The sequence below is a fragment of the Perca fluviatilis genome, chromosome 20, assembly GCF_010015445.1.
Source record: "Perca fluviatilis chromosome 20, GENO_Pfluv_1.0, whole genome shotgun sequence".
Lineage (NCBI taxonomy): Eukaryota > Metazoa > Chordata > Actinopteri > Perciformes > Percidae > Perca > Perca fluviatilis.
The window spans coordinates 29,606,040-29,627,865 of NC_053131.1; the positions used below are offsets into that span (position 1 = coordinate 29,606,040).

At 41.6% G+C, this 21,826-nt stretch overlaps 1 protein-coding gene across 1 annotated transcript in view; it reads right to left on the bottom strand.

Annotated features, from left to right (window-relative positions):
• Positions 1 to 290: 290 nt before the first annotated feature.
• eipr1 (EARP complex and GARP complex interacting protein 1) overlaps positions 291 to 21,826 on the bottom strand; it is a 67,422-nt gene continuing 45,886 nt past the window's right edge. The window contains exons 7-9 of the mRNA XM_039785580.1: positions 12,941 to 13,108; positions 8,763 to 8,930; positions 291 to 848 (exon numbers count right to left, since the gene is read on the bottom strand). Coding sequence (XP_039641514.1) covers positions 674 to 848; positions 8,763 to 8,930; positions 12,941 to 13,108 — 511 coding nt within the window. The 3' untranslated portion in view covers positions 291 to 673. The remainder of the gene's footprint in view (positions 849 to 8,762; positions 8,931 to 12,940; positions 13,109 to 21,826) is intronic.

Here is a 21,826-nt window from a genome sequence, read left to right on the forward strand (position 1 = left end):
AGCAGGATACCCAGGGCTCGGGTTACACCTATCACCATTTCTAGCCACTGGGGGACCATAGGCAGGCTGGGGGAACGCATATGAATGTTAAAAAACCTCATAAAGTGAAATGTTCATGCCATGGGACCTTTAAAACTGGCAATGGTAATTGATTCCCAGTAAACACCAGTATGTACACACAGATGATGATTTACATAACATAAATGAGAACAAATAAGATTTGGACAAGAAATTGTCAGGAAATAACATATTTATACACGTAATGACATGACACAGTAGACTTTCTGGACTCATGCCTTGATGAAGAAAACTATTTTCTCGTTTATTTTTCTTTCTTATGAGGTTGCTGCCAACACCATGACAGCACACCATGCCAAACGTTTAAACAGGAGTCATTTTTTCATTTTTTTTCTTTAATTTTAGCCACGACAGCTTTATTGTTTGCAGTGGTCAGTGGAACATATGAGCTACAGTATATTTACATCACACACACACACACACGCAGTATTTACCATTGCTGTCTTCACATGCAGTTCGCAGTGTTTTAAGTTATAATGGAATGTCTTTTTGCAGCTTTTTGTAGCAAAGGATGTGTACAGATGTGTTACTACTCTCTTGCACACTTATTGTACACAGACACACACATTCAGATCACCTGTCCCTGCCCACTCTCTCAGAGAAGGATGCGGTATTTGAGGGCTCGGGGGACCCTGTTGATGACGAGGCGCCCATCGTAGCTCAGCGAGGCGAAGAGCCAGGGGTCAGCCGACGACCACTCCGCCGCATATACGCTGTCTTCATGTTCCTCATAGGTAGACACCACGCTGTCCTTTAGGGGCTCCTTACCCCTGAATCACACACAACCCAAAGAGATGAGATGAGAAAACTGGACGGGGAATGCATCACATCTTCCTGCAGGTTTCTGTACCTCCAACATACAGAGGACCTACAGTAGGAGGTACTAAATCGGTAACGCTAGCTAACTTTAAATACACATTTAATGACACAGTGGCTTCTCTCTTATTGCTTTTACTATAAAGCCCAAGTAAAATGTGAAAACACAGCATGACACAACCTTCGTCACATGGATGTAACTTAAATAGTTGTCCAATCTACACTGTTGGATGAAATAATCTGAAGTAAGTATCATCAGGTCAGCACCAGAAGGAGGCAAGGGAGTCAGTTTGTACCGAGTGCTGAACAACTGAAGGCAAAAGTGTTGATAGCTGTTCTGAACGGCCGCACTTGAAGGCCGAATAAAAATCTTGCCAGTGTAGGAGAGGACCGAGGCACGATAACAATCAAAATAAGGACAACAGCACACACTTCCGTAGAATCTTTCCTAAAGGAATTCGTTTTTGTTGCACTTATTATGCACAAGTTATAATCCTGCCTGCTTTTTAACCTCCTGCACACCTGGCCAATCACTGCGTAAAATGGGCATCATTGTCAGACCCCAGGCCCTCCAGTTACAATATTGAAATGGTGTGGGTGTGTGTGTGTGTGTGTGTGTGGGGGGGGTTATTTTAGATACACACCAAACAGCGCTGTCCGTTTGGTCTGAAACAACAGCTAAGGGATATTCAGTCATTTCATTTCATTTTTATTTTTATTTCGAAGACTAAAATATATATATATATATATATATATATATATATATATATATATATATATATATATATATATATATATACATACATATATATACACACACACACACACACACACACACACACACACACACACACACACACACACACACACATATATATACATGCATATACATACATACACATACAACTATAAATTAAGAAGTCCGTAGCAACCCACCAAAGGAAAAAGAACAATATCTATACAGTGTTACAAATAATATTAAAAATAGTATTACAATTAATATTTTCAAGTCACATCATGTATCTCAAAGAAGGCTATGTCGCAAATGAAAAAGAAAAAGAAAATGACTATAGGCAAGACTTGACCAATCAGATTCCACTATGTAAATTCTTTGTTGGGGACTCCACTAAAACAAAGCATGTAGTATGTTTACATTCACTTTTCTTCATCAAAACGTATTGTGTTGAGATCTAACAAACAGGTAATGTATTTCATTCCTCATACTGTAACATAGATGCAGAGCCCATTTTGAAAAAGAATTTGAAACCATCATTGTTTGCATTTGGGTTTAGTAGCTTGCATTCGTCTTCTTCAATGCCTTTGAGGACGCATTGTGGCATACCTTTGTGTATTACCACCATCAAATGTCACCATCAAATGTCGGGCAACTGCCCGTTTGCCCTGATTGGATTAGCTGCCGTTTTTGCGAAAGAGCCTAAATAAACTTTTCTTTCTTTCTTTCTTTTTTCTTCTTTGTTTGCTGTTGTGGCTGCATTAATACGATAATACGCCCATCATTACTTAAGTTAAATCAAATTAAATTTGCTATATCATTCAATCTTGCCCTCAGCGATGCCCTCTGCCCCCAGTCACGTGACTATGTTTATATTCTCACACACGGAGCAGCGCAAGCCCTTCTGCCTTCACGTGAGTTTTTAAAGTTATGGAGATTATGACAAATGCCCTGTGAATAGTAACCAAAAAAAATCCACTTGAGGTTCGAATAAAGTGCAGCTTCAGCTGGTAACGTGTGCATCACGCCGCGCAGCATTGCCTTAAAAATTAACGTAAAATGCTACGTTAACAACCAAAGCTAATGACATAACGTATGTAGCAGCAGCAGCAGGCTAACGTAGCTACGTTACGTTACATCCGTTACATGAGTGTGCGCTCTGTAGCGAAGAGAGAGGCTAAGGGATGGGATGGTTTGGGCTCTTGAATCATGCTAGGTTATACGTTGTTTACAGTCAATATGTTACATGAGTTTTCAACCAACAATCAGATGTGACGTTAGTGAAAGTGAAAGTCGCCTAACTTTGTTAGGAGATGATAAATGAATGTCCCAATTGGTTAATGTAAAAATAAAAAAAAGTATAGCCTAATGTTAGTTTTGTGTGCTTACGCAGGCCTTCACAACAAAGACGACCGAAGAAGAGAGAGAAAGAGCTCAAACAAGCAGCTAAAGATCTGCAACTTTGCAGAGCTGCAATAAAACTGCTGCAGGCCAGCTGTGAGAGAAGAATTTGATAATGTCAAACAGCCATCCTACATTATTCATTTAATGTGAAGTTGGCCTATTTTATCAGGGGCATTTTCTTGAAGTTGGAGTAGGCTAATAACTCATTAAAAGCAAATGTTTCATTAATAATAAATACACAGTAAATTGTGTCTGTGCCGTGTATAGCATTGTGAAATAGTTATTATTTTATGTATATCAAGAGCTCCAATTCACAGAGCGTTGGAGAACCTGGGGATTTACTAGCTGTAGTCGTGTTGTAATTGTTATATGCTACTGTATATGAACACAAATATTATTTATGGTGCCAAATCATAACATTGGGGGGGAAGAGAGAGAGCAATAGCCCCTCCAAATGTCTGTGCACGTGCCTGGTGGGCAATGTGTATTTCATCACCTGTGTGCTAGTCTCGCATTGCCAGACCTTCCCCCACAGCGCTGCGGAGGAGGGTCTGGCTAGTCCACACAACATTCTGGGATGGGAGAAAAACGTGCTCTGGTTCATTGGCATTTCTTTCAACTAATCACAATCGTCTTGGGCGGCGCTAAGCGTCACACAGAGTCAAGGTGCCGCTGCAAAATCGGGAAGTAACTTGTTTTGGTGGAACATGTGTACGTTCAAAAGTTGTTTTAGTCGTGCAACAGAAAACTGATTGGACAGATAGTCTAGCTAGCTGTCTGGATTTACCCTGCAGAGATCTGAGGAGCAGTTAACCCTAGTCCTCAGAAATCCACCGGAGGTTAGACTTACAACACAAAACAGGGAGGAAGGAAACACCCCCCGGGCCCCCCCCCCCCCCCAATTTGGGGGGCCCCCCAAATATTCCGGAAGTGGAACGTCGTCGATATAGACTACCGGTGTGCTTACTGTACATGCGTGCCTGTGCATACTTGTGTATACTGTATATACTCTCACACAAACACAGACAACCTCAGTTTGAATCTGTTTATCTCCTTTGTGGTGTAGATAGTCCACACACACACACACACACACACACACACACACACACACACACACACACACACACACACACACACACACACACACACACACACAGTACCTGCCAAGGACTGGAGACTATTTACTTTGTTTATTCACAATTTCTCCCCGTCTTCAATACACAAACAGCAACCTCCCCAGTGCTGAGACAGTTCTCCCACTGCTACAACAATGTGACAATAAATACAGCTTTAGAATTATGATCTAGCGTTATTGCCATCCCAAATTTCTCCTAAACCCAATGCTGTAAGAAGTCGTGAGGGAAAACTGTGACATACATATTTGGATTTATTTTACACATTAACTCTTTCAAACAGACAGAAGCTGCTCCCCCTGGGCTGCAGCCTAAAAATAATAACACTAAGTGCTCTGCTCGTATAGATCCACTGGGGAAGAAAAGAATAAGAGGGTATATGAGAGAATACGTGACTGATGCTACAACATGCTGGATTTTGCTGTAGTTTGCCTAAAGCAACGGTGTCAAACTCAACTTCACTAAGGGCCACACTGGAAAATGAGAATGACATCAAGGCCCAGACATGTCGAGTTTATTGACATGCTTTTATTGAGAAAAGTCACATATCCTTGACTGTATTACTGAATGTCACTTTTTGTTGACGTTTGTAGCATTTTTCGTCATTTTTGTTGCTTTCTCCTGCACTTTTGTCGACTTTGGTCGCATATTTGTTGACATACAGCCCTACAAACGTCAAAAAAGTTCCTTCGCCATCATAGTGTTTAACAAATCAAGCAAAACAAAGATTACATTTTTAAAAGCAGGCTCCCACACAGCCGACTCACAGCAACTTGTTTCACAGCCTGAAGATGAGAACTCTCTGCTTCTGGGGGAGTTTCTAAGTCTTAAAGTCGGAAGATCTGCCAAATTCTGCTTTCAGTGTCGCGTAATTGCGTAATTGCAGTTTGAAAAACAGTTTCCTGTCCTTTTCGTTTGGCGAAAACTAGATAAAATCCGCCGTGGGCATTGAGTTTGACTTGTGGCCTAAAGGATTGCAAGGTTTTAAGGGGTCATTTCATTGGACAGTTTACCTGCTAAGAGAAAGTATTGTACAATACAATTTGTGAAAATTGTAACTCAGTTGTTAAGAAACATCTAGCTAAAACTAATTCAGTCTAATACAACAGTCCTGCAATAAATCCTACCTTCATTTAGGGTTATAATGTTCAGGTTTTGTTCAAACTGTTTAAGAGAGGTGTTGTATTGTACTGAGACGTGTTATTAATATCTTGCCCAGCCCATTTAAGTCAATAAGCATATGAGTATAATGCAATCTAATTCAACAGCACCATGAACTAAAACCTCCAAAATGACCATCAAGTTGAATTAACACCACTTTAAAACAGAATCGAGGTGGGATTTATTGCAGGACCTTAGGCATTAGAGTGCATTAGTTTTGCTAAGTGTACCTAATAAACTGGCTCGGTTGTGTGATAGGCTACAAAAAAAAAAAAAAAAACTAGTGAAATGTAAATATAGAAAATATGACTTAAGATACGTCAAGGCAATTTTGCAGTGTAATCTGATACAGGAATCTCAGACCAGCCTTTCAATAGCAGTCAACCAATTCCATAGAACGAAGATCAACAGGGGGTCCTCAGAGTTACTGCAGGGGGACCTCCAAATTATGTTCGATACATACTTTTTTTGAAAGTTTATTTTTTACTTTTACTTAATTTACATAATATTGAAGATAGGCATAATATAGGTAAGGTACCCACTGGTAGCCATCCAGATACATTTAAGCTGGTTTAACATTATGTAAAACCATTATAACATGTGTTAAACCATTATGCTGGTTTAACACATGTATGTTTAACATTAAAACGTAATGTATAAATAATAAAGAATAGTCCCTTCATTTTCGTCCATCCGGCCCAGTTTAATGCAACAAAATTTTATACAATATATGTAGTAGGGGGTCCTTGCTCCATCTCTCTTTTACCTAAGGGGTCCTTGGCTTAAAAAACGTTGAAGACCCCTCTTTGTTTTCGACAAATATGTTACAAAATATGTATTATGTGGCTTCCACTGTCACCAGATCTCAACCCAGTTGAACACCTATAGGAGATGTGAAGCAGCGTGTTAAGACAAAGCTTGCCGTACCCATCGTCAGAACACCAAATAAGGGAAAATAAATGTTTTTCTTTCCATTTTTCACCCCTCTGTATGTTAACATCACCTTGGTGATGATTTGTTATACTGACAAACAGACTAAACTGAGAAAAACATCCTAACCTCCGCTGCTTGGTTATCTTCAAAACAATCATCTGCAAATTCCATTATCGGTTGAATTTTAAAAGCAACCATATAAAGTCAGAAAATAGTCCAACCACTGGAGGAGTTCTGTACGTAGTGTCCAGGTACTGTGGAGTGTGTAGTACTGTACATACAAGTAGTATGTGTAGTACTGGACATACAAGAGGGGTCAATAAGTTTAGTGGAAGGGTTAAAACCAAAGATGAGTGCCGGTGATTAGGAAGAAGAGTTGATAATTGCGGATGAGAGTCAGTCGTTGAGTGCAAGAGCAGGTAGTCATGGATAAGAGGGGGATTGGACCATAATGGATGGAGGACAGTGGCAGATTTGAAAAGCACTGAATGGTAACCATTAAAAATGATATCCCTGCAAATTTTAAATCATGTCTAAATGCTGTGGAGAATATTTCCAGAAGTGTTTTGACGGTATCATATTTTGAATGTTTTGCCTCTCCACTTCTGTTTTATCATTTGGAGTGTCAACGTATGTAAAAAGTGAAGGTTCAGGCACTCAGCTTTAATTTTCGGAGGACTATTATCTGATCAACCATTTAAAAAATACACAGCTGCTTCAGTATCTCACTGTGTGTTTCATTAGGCTCCTGGTGAGAGAGAGGTATAATTTACAAAAGAAAAACATATGAGACGTGATGTGGTGAACGTCTGTGCCTCAACACGATGCTATGATTCCACATCTCCGTTATAATATAGAGTCAAAACGGAAGGGCTATCACTGTCCAAATACTATTAAGATGGTTCAGGTCATTAATAGATCATGAAGTAAAAAGAGATGGGTAACACTTTACTTGAAGGTATCTACATAAGAGTGACATGACACTGTCACGAACACATGACACTGTCATGACACTGTCATGACGTGAACCCTAACCCTAACTCTATAACTCTAACCATAACTTGTCATGACAAAATACGAATGATGCTTACTAAAAGAAGCGTTATGTCATAAACGTTTATTACTTTTTTTATAATGTTTATGACACGTTCATGACAGTGTTATGTCACTCTTATGTAGATACCTTCAACTAAAGTGTAACCAAGAGATGTTTAGGGCAAGAAGAAGTGTCATTTCGATATTGAACGGGACTTTTGCATCCAAAAGAATGAAATCACAACGCTGGAAATGTTTAAAGGTCCCATGGCATGAAAATGTCACTTTATGAGGTTTTTTAACATTAATATGCGTTCCCCCAGCCTGCCTATGGTCCCCCAGTGGCTAGAAATGGTGGTAGGTGTAAACCGACCCCTGGGTATCCTGCTCTGCCTTTGAGAAAATGAAAGATGGGCCGATCTGGAATCTCCTCCTTATGAGGTCATAAGGAGCAAGGTTTCCTCCCCTTTCTCTGCTTTGCCCGCCCAGAGAATTTGGCCCACCCATGAGAGAGAGACATCATGGCTTTCAAACGATCAAAGTGGCAGTTGGTCAAGGCCACACCCCCACCCTCCACCTTGCCCCCCCTCTCTCCTCCTCAATAGCTACAGACACAGAAATGGCACATCCTAAGGAAAGCTCACTGTGGGACTGGCTCTAGTGGCTGGAATTCTGCACCAAGGCTGAATTTCGGTAGAGAGACTTCAGATACAGTATTAGGGGACCACTAAGGTCTATATAAAAGAGACTTCAGATACAGTATTAGGGGACCACTAAGGTCTATATAAAAGAGACTTCAGATACAGTATTAGGGGACCACTAAGGCCTATATAAAAGAGACTTCAGATACAGTATTAGGGGACCACTAAGGTCTATATAAAAGAGACTTCAGATACAGTATTAGGGGACCACTAAGGTCTATATAAAAGAGACTTCAGATACAGTATTAGGGGACCACTAAGGTCTATATAAAAGAGACTTCAGATACAGTATTAGGGGACCACTAAGGCCTATATAAAAGAGACTTCAGATACAGTATTAGGGGACCACTAAGGCCTATATAAAAGCATCCAAAGAGCACCACGTCATGGGACCTTTAATAAGTGGGGCAATGAAGGGTGGTTTATCCATGGTTATAAACAACTATAATTGGCAGCGAAGCTGATAATGAACCACTTAATTTCTAATTATTTTCCACCATAGCACCAAAAACCAAGACACTTACCTGTGATCTCCTCAAGGTTCATTCTGATAAGTCCAGTGAGATACTGTGGACTTTTAAATCCTTAAAATACAAATGATTACATTTTTACAGTCTTAGCAGCCTGGAAAACCATAACTTGTTTTCATTTAAAGCCACTGTTTTACCATCTTAAATCAGACTATCCTTGGGAAAAAAAGCAATAAATAATGACTTTTAAATTTTTATGGGAGCATTTCCTTTTCTAATTAGGCTGAGTTGCTCTTACTTGTCCTCGTGGTGGTTTTCCTCCCCCTCGCTGAGCTCCTCATCGTCCACCAAGTGGCCGAATGGCTCTGAGGAGATGGACACCATATTGGAGAGGATGAGGCGGCTGTCACTGCTGGCTGTCAACACCAGCTGGTCGTGGCTGTGGTTGTAGCGGACGCTCCACACCCTGGCCCAAAAACACACCAGACATGCATTTAAAGTGCTCATATTATGCTCATTTTCAGGTTCATAATTATATTTAAAAGGTAATATCAGAGTAGGTTTACATGGTTTCATTTTAAAAAAAACACCATATTTTTTGTTGTACTGCACATTGCTGCAGCTCCTCTTTTCACCCTGTGTGTTGAGCTCTCTGTTTGAGCTACAGAGTGAGGCATCGCACTTCTGTTCAATCTTTGATGGGAGTCGCACGTGCGCAGTACCTAGGTAAGGACTACTAGCCAGTCAGAAGCAGAGTATGAGGGCGTGCCACGCTAGCAGCTAGGCGAGCATTATAACGTGTGTTCCAAAGTGACGAGCATTCGTCTCTGAACTAAAGGCTGGACTACAATAGAGCTGTTTGGAGCAGTTTGTGAACAGTGTTTTCTGTTGGAGATGGTAACTCCCTTTAGAGTGGACTTTTTCACTTTGTAAACCTATAACATGCACAAAAAGATATATAACACAATAAAGGAAAGGGAAAAAGCATAATATGAACACTTTAACATTTAACAATGTAGCAATGTGGGGAGGTGAAGTGCATTTTTAAATTCATGCATGGATGTATTACAGTGTCCGCAGCCATGTATGTATCTTCCATTGTTCCAAACCAGAAGTAACCAAGCACTGAAGGCAGTGATAATACTATAATGAGTAAAAGCACTCATACATACAGTATATGTTGATTCTGTATGTACGGCAAGACCACACAATGCTGAAAGACACACACACACACACACACACACACACGCACGCACACTCACGTACGCGCACACACACACACACACACACACACACACACACAAACACACACACACACAAACACGCACACAGTTGTGCAGAGAAACTGTCTGTCTCTATCTCTCTTTCACACAGTCGTGCCCACACAAATCATGCAGAAAATGTGGCGTTCTCACAGTGGGATTCACAGCCTTTCTAAATGTCTACTCAGATGCCAATAATGAGGATTTGGAACCTTTCAGTCTATATTTGGGCTTAGTTCATGATTTGATGACCATTATCATCAACACCCTAGTCCTGGTTATATTTGTTGCTCAGTTCCACTTTTTTTTTTTTAAATCCAATTCTTCCTCACCTTTGCTGTGTTCCTCTATCCATTTTTGTCCCTCTCTTTCTATTTCTCTGATTGTCAACACTGTCTCCCTCTCTTGCTCTTTCATCTCCTTTCTCTCTCTCTCTCTCTCTCCCTCTTTGTGTTTGTCTATGTCTCTCTCTCTCTGTGAGCCCCGGGCACAGCTCAGAGTGTGGTCCCAGTTCCCTCACAGGGAGGGATTGAGGGATAACGGAGGCTGTTGACAGGAAATCAGCCTCGGCCACGCCATTCCCCGCGCTCCCCTAATCCGCTTCCCTGCTAAAAAAAAATAGTCCCTAATACCCCCAGCAGCCCTGAGGCCATATCCTGGCTGCGCTCAGAAACATTTGATTGCACAACAAAAACACACACACTGCATGCATCACATTAAAGATAAGTGTACACACAGACATGTGCATATGCATTATAGAAATGCTTGAACACACACAAATGCATGTAGCCACACATAGAGATAAAAAGAGAGCCCTTGCAAAAACCCAGATTAGATGGTAGCGCACACACACACACACACACACACACACACACACACACACACACACACACACACACACACACACACACACACACACACACACACACACACACACACACATTCTATCTAAAGAGATCCCATCTGCAGCTATCTACAGTTATGGATATGTTTGCCAAGTCTATCTTTCTTTTGGAGATAACGCCCACTACTCTTGTGTGTGTACATGTACACGAAGGCATACTTGTGTGCATATGCTTGTGGATATGCCTGTGTGTGTGTGTGTGTGTGTGTGTGTGTGTGTGTGTGTGTCTTTATCAGGTGAGATTTTGGTGTGCTGCAGCAGTAGCCCAGTTTGGCTCGCAGACACAGTGATCATCTATTCAGCTCACACAGGAGAGAGAGTGTCTCCCATGCACGCACACACACACACACACACACACACACACACACACACACACACACACACACACACACACACACACACACACACACACACACTTCTGCAGCACATTCAGCTCTGAGCACTGCCTGAAGCTTCACAGAAGACGAGCTAGAGCAGGACTGGGCTGCGTTTGACCCAGGATTCAATCCTTACTCACAAAATGAGTAGCTGCCTATTTAATTAGTAATTAGTGTATTACTACCTTTTATTGCACCAGCAGTAGTTAGGGCATTTCATTAGTTAGGAGATAAAGCCATTAATAAAACCAGAAACCAATCAACAGCGGAGCGAAGGAGTTATCGTCATGATTATCATTATTGTTAGCGAGTTTTACTAAATGTTCCTGAATATCACTCTAATGCTGTATAAAGCCTTTTTTTCTCCATTATACAAATACAGTATAACTGTATTAGACACAGGAAATACTTTTTTTTCCACACACATTCAAGTTGTAAAATTTCCCCTTTTTTTTTTTTTTTTTTTTACCTATTTCTGTAATATTTCTTGTGAATTATAATCATGTATTAAAATTTAAAGGTGCAGTAGGTAAGACTTCTAAAACTACCTTTCTGTCATATTTGCTGAAACTGACCCTATGTTCCAGTAGAACTACATGAAACTGGTAATTAAAAAAAATAATCCAGCTCCTCTGGCACCACCTACAGCCTGTAGTGTGATTTGCAAAAATCCACAGCTCCCTGTTCAGATGCACCAATCAGGGCCAGGGGTGGGGAGCATCTAACTGCATGTCAATCACTGCTCATGCACACACATTCATTCTCCCTTGTGGGGGGAGGGGCTTAGGAGACCGTTTTGGGCTTTAGCGGAAAGGGGGGAGGATGTTCAAGTCCTGGATCTTCCCAATCCTACATACAGCACCTTTAAGATAACATTTTTAATGTCCAAAACACAAGTTCATTTAGCTGTGGGGAAACTTTGGAATTTGAACAGTATAAAAAAGGGGGAGTGTCTTTTTAAAGAAACAACTTTTAGAAAAATGTTGATTTCCTGGTCAATTTATATGAAAATGCAGTTTTATTAGCCCAGATTTTAAGATATCCAACTCCGTCTCCACCCAAATACACTAGAATGGAGGTGAATGGAATTGTATCTTGCACTCGTCTCGTACAATGAGTGTAAAAGCATAACGTTCCATTATAATGAAGATCCAGGGCAAATTATTTGATCAGCCGATTTCATTTTTGTATTAGATTTTGTTGCTCAACCCTGTGTACAGAACACATCTGTCTAAAGTTAGGTGCAGTAGACAGAATCTGCCAGTTTTAAGGGAGCAATAGTTACATGACTAAGTTTCAAGACTGTGTACTTAATGTTTAGGAAATCAAGCTAAGAGTATCAAGAGTTCATTGCGTTATATTTGCCCAGGGTCTGATTTTCAACTACCGGCAAGTGTCGCTGTCCCCTTACTTCATTTTCATCATTTAAAAAGTGATGATTAGAAGATACCATTTCATGGGACATTTAACATTTCCAATGATCCCTCCCTGCATTATGTCCCAGAGTAGAAGAAAAAAAACTTGAATTAAGGAAGCTAATATTCTATTAAATAAATGTAATTTTATATATTGTACCAGCTACCATAAGGCTCACTGACCTTCCAAAAGCTGTACTACAGTCCAAAGACTAACTGTCTTTAGTGCAACAATGGCATTACTTCATTTATTTCCACCCAAACATGGGAGGATTACAGCAGGTTCTGATTCAGTGTGACACTTAAGCAGGACGGATGCTTGCTAACACCGGGACTTGAACTCGGGTTCTCTGGTTCGAGGACAGTACCCCCTCCACCTCCACCTCCACCCAGGGGCGCAGCGTTCACAGCTATTCATTCTAGCATCTTTTTTTGGCCCTCCTCACATGAGGGCGCTGGGTACTCAGTCCCATTCCCACCCCCAGTCCGACACCCTGGCCCCCAACCAATGCACCCACCAGTGCGAGTGCTCCTCCAGGGTCTTGACGGGCTCCTGGACGTTGCGCACGTCCCAGAACTTGACCTTACAGTCGTCGCCGCAGCTGGCCAGATAATACTGGCGGTTGGGGTTGAAGTCCAGGTCACGCACCAGCTGGCCATGGGCATTCTCTATACAGTAGATCTGACTGGAGAGGGAGAGGGGGAGGGGGAGAAGAAGAGAGAGGTGATTAGAAAGAAGGGAAAAGACAGGAGGTATGCAGAGGAAGACAGATTAGAGAGGAGAGGAAAATAATTGAAGGAAAGAAGGGCGAAGAATGAGAGGAATCAGCCGGGAAGAGAAATCATGAGAGAGAGAGAGAGAGAGAGAGAGAGAGAGAGAGAGAGAGAGCAGCCTAAGAGACAACAGTATAACAACACATATCTGTAGTTCATCACCTAACACCTCGTACCTGCTCATTTACTCCTCTACTTCATGTTTTTTATGTGCTTTTTTCTTTTTCTTTACATTTGACACACACACACACACACACATACACACACTTTTTCGTATATATGTATTTTTTATCATCTTATTATTATTGAATTGAATTATCCTTGACGCTTTGGCAATATTGTTTGATATATACCATTTTGATTATTTAAGCAGAGAAGTTTTTTAAAAGAAAGAGAGAGAGGGGAGAGATGTGACAGAACAACAAAAGGAGATAGGAGAGAGAGAGAAAAAAAAAAAAAAAAAAAAAAAAAAAAAAAAAAAAAAAAAAAAAAGAGAGAGAGAGAGAGAGGAGAGAGAGAGACTGATTCCCAGGCTAAATCAAAGCCTCCTCCGTGTCTGTCAGCCAAGGCCAGGCTCAATAAAAGGAGCCGACTCCGGCGGTGGTAAATTATAAAGGCAAGCCTCACAACGGCACAGCCTTGAGTTCCTGCTAGAGGGGAGTTAACAGAAGGGGAGGAAGAGAGGACGCTCTGTGCATTGGGTCACTTCTCATCTTTCCGGCCACCCCCTCCACCTTTTATTTTATTTTTATTCATTATTTATTTAACAATCAACAATGTTGCAAAAGAAATAAAACAGAATAATTAAAACCACAAAATTAAAACACAAACAATCAGAATTTACCAAAGACCAAAAAAAAAAGAATTAAAAAAAGGATAAGTTCGAGAAGGAGCAGGTGGAAGCATACAGCTTATAAGGTCCTGCCCCTACTTCACAATATCAAATTATTACAAAACAAATAGATATGCAAATACAGCATACAATCGTTCAGCTCTTACAATAACTAACAACAATATACAACAATAGCTTTACATTACAATTCCATTCCTATGTTTCGGTCTATTCCTTTCTCTATTGGTCAAGCATTGATATCTTTAATCTATTTTTGAACTAAATGATATTATGGCTCTATTTGATGTCATTGTTCAGTCCATTCCATAAGGTCACCCCACAAACACACACGCTATTAACTGCAGTTCGCACAAGAGGTTGTTTGAACATACATTGTCCTCTTAGATGATATCCCCCGTCTCTTCTATTCAACATTGCGCGTATGTTACATGTTCCTTTCATCTCCTATACATTTTCCTCGGCTCACCTTATCGGCTCTCCTTAAATATATACTTCAAAAGATACTATGGCTTCCTCTTCCTCCTCTGACCTTCCAACCATGACTTTTCTTTATGTATTGCCACGGTTTCAAAAGCCAAATTTAGCTTTGGTAATGGTCATTTTCAACTAATTCTACTTATAACTTCTTTCTTAGTGGGAACTATAGTTAGCAAAATAAAATAAAAGTTCCAGGCTAAAACAGAGCAAAAAAGAGCCACAGTGAAAGTCTGGATACCTGGTTTAATCATGGTCATAAATCGCCTTCGACGACAGGTAGGTGGAATTAAGGATTAAGGAAGGATTTCTGAGGACTATGGTTAACTGCTCCTCAGATCTCTGCAGGGTAAATCCAGACAGCTAGCTAGACTATCTGTCCAGTCTGAGTTTTCAGTTGCACGACTAAAACAACCTTTGAACGTACACGTTCCACCAAAACAAGTTCCTTCCCCGAGGCTATTTTGCAGAGGCACCGCCCATGACGATTGTGATTGGTTTAAAGAAATGCCAATAAACCAGAGCACGTTTTTCTCCCATCCCGGAATGCTGTGCGGACTAGCCAGACCTTCCTGTGCGGCGCTGTGGAGGAAGGTACAAAGCGAGACTACATTTCCCCCCCCCCCCGACTCATTTCCTGGTTCTCTTTCTCAATAAACAACATGAAATCAAGGAGAGGGTTCACTTTTCCTGCTACAGATTTCCAACAGTGGTCTGAAAGCTCAGGGTTGACACTTTGATTCTCTCACTATGACTCTAGAGTCGGCACTCGCTCCGCAAGCGAATCACCGTCCATCTCTCACTTGCTCTACCACACACTCCCAACGCACACACCGGTCATGCTATTCTCTTCAAGACATCGACGCACACACCAACGCACAAGTATAAACTTCAGGCCACGTACGTAGGCTACGGCGAAAGCTCTGCGTGGAGCCTCCACAGAAGCATAAATCAGACTTTAAGTCGACTTGCACCTACTACCCCTACTCAGTGTTCTAGATTCTATACACGAGTCCCTAGATCAGTACATGGCCAGCGAGATGCCACCACAGTAATGGAGGCTTGTTTACTTGTGCTTTCAACCTGGATTTGTCTATATGCAGAATGATAAAACATATTAAGGACTGCAGAACAGCATTTATAACATGTCATATGAAAAATCCTATTTCTGCATAAGCAGCCCTTCTATATGTGTGTGTAATAAAGTTATTATTAAGGTAGCCTCCTGATACTGTTTTCTAAATGAAAGAAGAAAGCAGCAAATCAACTTGGTATCAGAGAATGGAAACCCCATTTGAATAAACTGGTAATTAATTAGATCTAGAGCTCTGCCCCCACCATACACGCAAAATAAGACTGTAGATAATCAGTACTTCTTTTTCTTTTAACACCATTTGCTCTCCAGGCTAGCCTAGCAAAGCTCAGCTTGGCACGGTTTTGTTCAGCAGAGTGGAAAGCCTCAGTGTTATGGCCCAGCTGGATGCCAACAGCAGCTAGCCAGCTAGCTAGTCACCCTGCTGATCACGTTAGGCAATTAACATGCTAATTAAAAATCTCATTAAAATAAAGGAGGTATAAGAGAATGACCTCAGGCAGACCGCTGGGCTTCAATTAGGTCAAGACAACTCAGGGACTTTGTGTGACTCAGTGTGAGCGAGTGTGTGTGTGTGTGTGTGTGTGTGTGTGTGTGTGTGTGTGTTTGTACGTGCTGTCACTGCCACTGGACCGTGTCGTTGGTGTTAGCATATGGAGCTTGACAGACAATGTCAAACAACTTCCACTGAAAACACACATTTTTCATGGAGCATAGATTGAGCAAACATGCATGTTCTATGTTCTGTCATGTCTGCGAAAATGAGTGTACATAAATTAATATCTGATTTGAACTTATTAGCACGTATTCGCCCTTTGTGCTCCTCTGCTGAACTACCACTCTCCACATTAACTTTTACAGATGTGTTACCAAACCTTGAATATCACTAAAACCAAAAAGGCGGGAGCAGGATTAAGGAAACCGTCCGGCGCTGAGCTTTAGGGCATGGCCTTGGAGGAGGTCTGCGCTCTCTGTGTGTGGCCTTCCACTTCAACATGTTGTCTGAGTATGTCAAGATTTCCAAACATGAGCTGTGTCCCAGTTGCATACTTTATACCAATTTACAGTATGTAGTGCATTCTCAATGAAAAAAAGCAAACACAAAGACCTAAATCACATTTTTAAGGGTGGTGTTGTAGTTTCGAGAGCCCAGGAATATTGCCATTTAGTAAGTTCTGTGATTTCAATATGGCATTTGTGTTCCAAGTCATTGTTTGAGGTTTATCTGTGTTTTAAGCCTGGAAGGCACTAGGATTAGGCAATGGTTATGGTTATGGTTAAGGTTAGTGTTAGGTGCCTTGAAGTCAACGGTCGCAGCGCTGCCTGGAAGGAGACGTTGGGGGCTTAAAGTGGCCATATTATGCTCATTTTCAGGTTCATAATTGTATGTTGAGGTTGTACCAGAATAGGTTAACATGGTTTAATTTTCAAAAAACACCATACTTTTGTTGTACCGCCCATTGCTGCAGCTCCTCTTTTCACCCTGTGTCAGGTCTCTGTTTTAGCTACAGAGTGAGACCTCTCAACTTTTGTAAGATCTCTGTTGTCAGTCGCACATGCGCAGTAGCTAGGTAAGGATCACATGAGCTAGCTAGCCGTTTCTCCAACTTCGGCCTGTACAAGGCAGGATTAGCCGGGAGACTTCTTCTACACGAGGGCGCACTTCCAACTTTGTGTGGAATACCTGCAGAACAGGGACATAGAAGTAGTTCTATACAATTTATTTTGCAGATTAGGGTAAACTAGTGGGTGTTGTAGCAGTGTTTTGCCATTGACAACGAGCTAGCAATGCTAGCATGCTAACGGTTAGCCCCCTACGCCCCTCGTCTCTTTAAAACACAATCGAGCTTGTTTGATTGAGGTCTGACAGTTTTCTATCAAGGTTTATTTTTCATAAAATGGAGTCTGTTGAGTTTGGCGATTTCAGGGCTGTGTCTGGTTAAACAAAAAGGTTATTACTCTTTAACAAAAAAGGCAGATCTCTGTAGGGATCCTTTGCATAATGTTGTCAGACACTAACAATCTGAGCATGTCAGTGGCAAAAACAGCACTTTTAGTGGACGTACATTGACGGTGCCTATTTGCCCTATAGCAGAGGTGTCAAACTCATTTTCACTAAGGGTCACACTGGAAAAAGAGAATCACACCAAGGGCCAAACATTGACGTGCTTTTGTTACTGCGTGTCACTTTATTTATTTTTTTTACATTTTGGTAGCTTTTTCCCTAATTTTTGTTGTTTTTGTTCCAACTTTTTTGTCAGCTTTTTGTAAATTTGTTGCTTTTTCCGACATTTTTGTACGCTTTTTGTTGACGTGAAGCCCTACAAAAGTCATCAAAAGAGTTCCTTAGCCATCATAGAATTTAGCAAATCAAGCAAAACAATGATACATTTTTTTAACAACAAAGAGTCTCAGAGTTGGCAAATCTGCCATATTTTGCTTTGAATGTCAGGTAATTGCAGTTTAAAAAACACTTTTCTGTGTTTTTGGTTCGGTGCACAACTGGGCGGGCCAAAATTTATTGTGGACCCAAATTGATATACGGGCCGGATCTAAATCTGCAAGGGGCCGGATTTGGCCCGCGGGCCTTCAGTTTGACACATGTGCCCTATAGGATTACATTGCATACCGAAATTACCCTTTAAACATCACAGTGACCAGTGTGCTTCTGTAGTTTAACAACACCAACATACAGTAGTGATGACTTGCTTCTGCTGAAGGTTTCTCAATTGATATTCCAAAAATGTTACTATATCACCATATATCTATCAATATTACAGTACAAAACCACATAAACCGTGAAAAAGGATGCCATCCATATTCACTAACTTGCTAACAATTTATATTTACAGTTATTATACAGTTGCTTCTTCCTAAGCATTACCACATGACATGTTTTATGGAACATGATTTTAAGGAAGACAGACGAATGAGAGTCGACTTGAACTTCAATTTCCCTCAAAATAGCAGTTTCATGTGTAATTTTGGAGCACATGATTTATTTACAGTGCTCCCTCCCTCTCTTGTGTGCGACTCCGAGGTAAAAGGCGTGACCCCGGGCTGTAGGGTGGCTGCTGTTCAACCCGGCCCGTCGTGGAATGGGACGCGCCTGCCGCGTGAAAAGGAAATGGAGCAGGAAATTGGGTTAGTTTCGCTCTTTCCCTTTCTGGTGTCTCTGAGCAATCCCCTCCACGCACACGCACACGCACACACACACACACACACACACACACACACACACACACACACACACTTCCCCCTGCCCTGGCTAATAGTGGAGAGACCTGGGACTTTTTGTATGCGTGCTAGTGTGTGTTTGTGTTTGTATGAGTGCAGAGGATTAGAGTTGTGGCTGGCCTAAGCCACCAAACACACTCAATCTCAAGTCATCCAGCCAGATAGGCTGAAAGTGTGTGAGTCTGTGTGATGGGGAGGGGGGGGCACGGGGGGGTTGATGAGGGGACAGGGGACCTATTACACACACTGTTAGGCGCACACAGATAAAAACATAAAACTGGGAAAACACACTGCCTAAAATACTGTTATGTGTGTAAATACAGAAGAAGATTTAGGAGTGTAAGAGGGATGATACAAAGGTAGACAGACAAGCACACATTTTGCCAACACACACACACACACACACACACACACACACACACACACACACACACACACACACACACACACACACACACACACACACACACACACACACTTTCTCTCTCTCTCTCTCCTGGCTTAGCCTGGGTGATAAATCTCTCTGCTGAGGGGATCGACTGGAACACAGACGCTCACAGTCACACACAAACTCACACACACACACACACACACGCACCTACACACACACACACTTCTGTTTCTATGACAACTGCTGTGGGGAGGGAGGGGATGAGAAGAAAAATCGAAAGAGGAGAGCAATCATTTCATCGCTGATCAAAATTAAAGCCTGGCTTTGAGATGGAGCTGGCAGAGAAAGAAAGATGGGAGAAAGAGAGGCAGGTAGAGGGAGGGAGAGAAGAAAGGAGGGAGAGAAGAAGAGAGGGGAAGAGCAGGGATCATGACACCAAGCAGCCTAAATGATTGGGGGGGGGGGGGTCTTGATAGTTAGCATGAAGTGCTCGTAAAAGTCGATGAGAGGAAAAACTAATATCACAACTGACTGAAGTGTAAACTGGCAAACAATAATGTTACATCCCCTAAACGTCATGTTATTGTAATGAAAGAGGTCTGAATTCAGTACGTGTCAATAACACTGTAGCAATTATACCATTACAAGTCATTAAGTATCCATATATCTCAATGGGATACATCTTAGTCTTTTAAAAATGACTTGAACATTGGCTAACCCAAACAGCTATTGTCCAATCATGGTTTAGCAACTAACTATGCATGGCAGGTATGTCAAGCGTTGGGTTTCTACATACATTGAAGATTTAAGAGTGGTGTCTTTTTTTTGCGTTTCCAAAACTTAAAACACAAGAGCAAAAGTGTAAATAATGGATTAAACAGTCAAGCCCCTTTCACACATGCACTGCAAACCTCTAAACTATGGAGATATTACCCAGAAGAGTTGTATGTAAGAATGCAAAATGTCTGAATCTGTTGGATCGGACATTAAAACAGACTTTACCCCGCCAGCTCCCAAGTACAAAGTCTGTGTAATGTCTGATTAAGGCTTAAGGCTGATTTATACTTCTGCGTGAAATCTATGCCGTTGCTATGCACGTAGGTACGTGAAGACAGAAACCTACGCCGTAGCCTGACGTGCACCTCTCGAAAAATGTAACTACACGCTGCAGCAAAGCACGTCCCTCGGCCGTGGCTCGACTCATTTCCTGGTTCTCCTTCTCCATGAACAACATGAAATCAAGGAGAGCGTGAACTTTTCCTGCTACCGATTTCCCACCGTGGTCAGAAAACACAGGGGAGACACTTTGTTTCTCTCACTATGACTCTAGTCACTGTCTCTCTGTACCTCGCTCTACCACACACACACACACGTGCGCACACACACACACACACACACACACACACACACACACACACACACACACACACACACACACACACACACACACACACACACACACACACACACACACACACACACACACACACACACACACACACACCGGCTCGACGCACACACCGGCGCACAAGTATATAAACATCAGTCCACATACGTAGGCTACGGCGAAAGCTCTGCGTGGAGCCTCCGCAGAACCATAAAACAACCTTTATTGTCCGGAGAAGTCACAGTGAACTAGTGGGCGTGTTGATGACATTTCTACCACGGGGCTGGCGTGGAACCGGAAGCAAACAAACATCCAAGGGTGAAGAAGAAGGGTGATTTACAGGAAGACGGCAATTAAAATGTCTAACTGGAGAGACAACAAAAGTTTTCAGACAAATTCAAGGAACTGCAAGAGACTTGTGTTGTTCATGACCAAATTACAAACCGGGCATGTGACCGCAGTGTAATCTGTAATAATGTCCTGCCTCCTGCACGCTCTACCCAACGCCACCCCCACCAAACTACATTAGTTTGTGGGGTTACAGGTTACATTTAAAAAAAGCTCCATTCACGACTTGCACATCCACTGTGGAAGCCAGTCCTGGATATTACTATATCACAGTTTAGCCTAAAGTCTGTCCTGCGTTTGACTGGATTGGGGGAAATTCACATTCCAGCAACCCCAGCGTGAACGTTAAGTGAGATGGTATTACATTTGTCAAAGATGTCTGTTAGTCCTCATTATAAAAGCTTTATTGTAAGGTTAAAAGTATGAAAATATACCATTTGAAAATAAGAATCAAATCAAACTTTATTTACAGTATATAGCACTTACTACTGCGTACTACTAAGAAGAACAACTACGTAAGCTAAGCAGCCAAACAGGGTTATGTTAGAAGGAAATAACAGTCTGATCCATGTTAATATTAATGGTCAAAGCATCCGGTTCGGCCAAGTGCTGCCTTAAACCTGCATTCTATCTGAATTCCAGCAGGGGGCGACGCGTACATTTTCATAATGAATTTATGGTCTCAATTGGTAGTTTTAAGTCTTCTGCAACACAGAATCATGTTAATTTTTTGAATTATAGTCTCGTTGATTTTAAAATCGACGGTAAAGCAGGGGGTGTTTTAGGGCGTGGCTATGATGTGATTGACAGTTCGCGGCCTGTCTTATATGTAATATAACTATGGGAC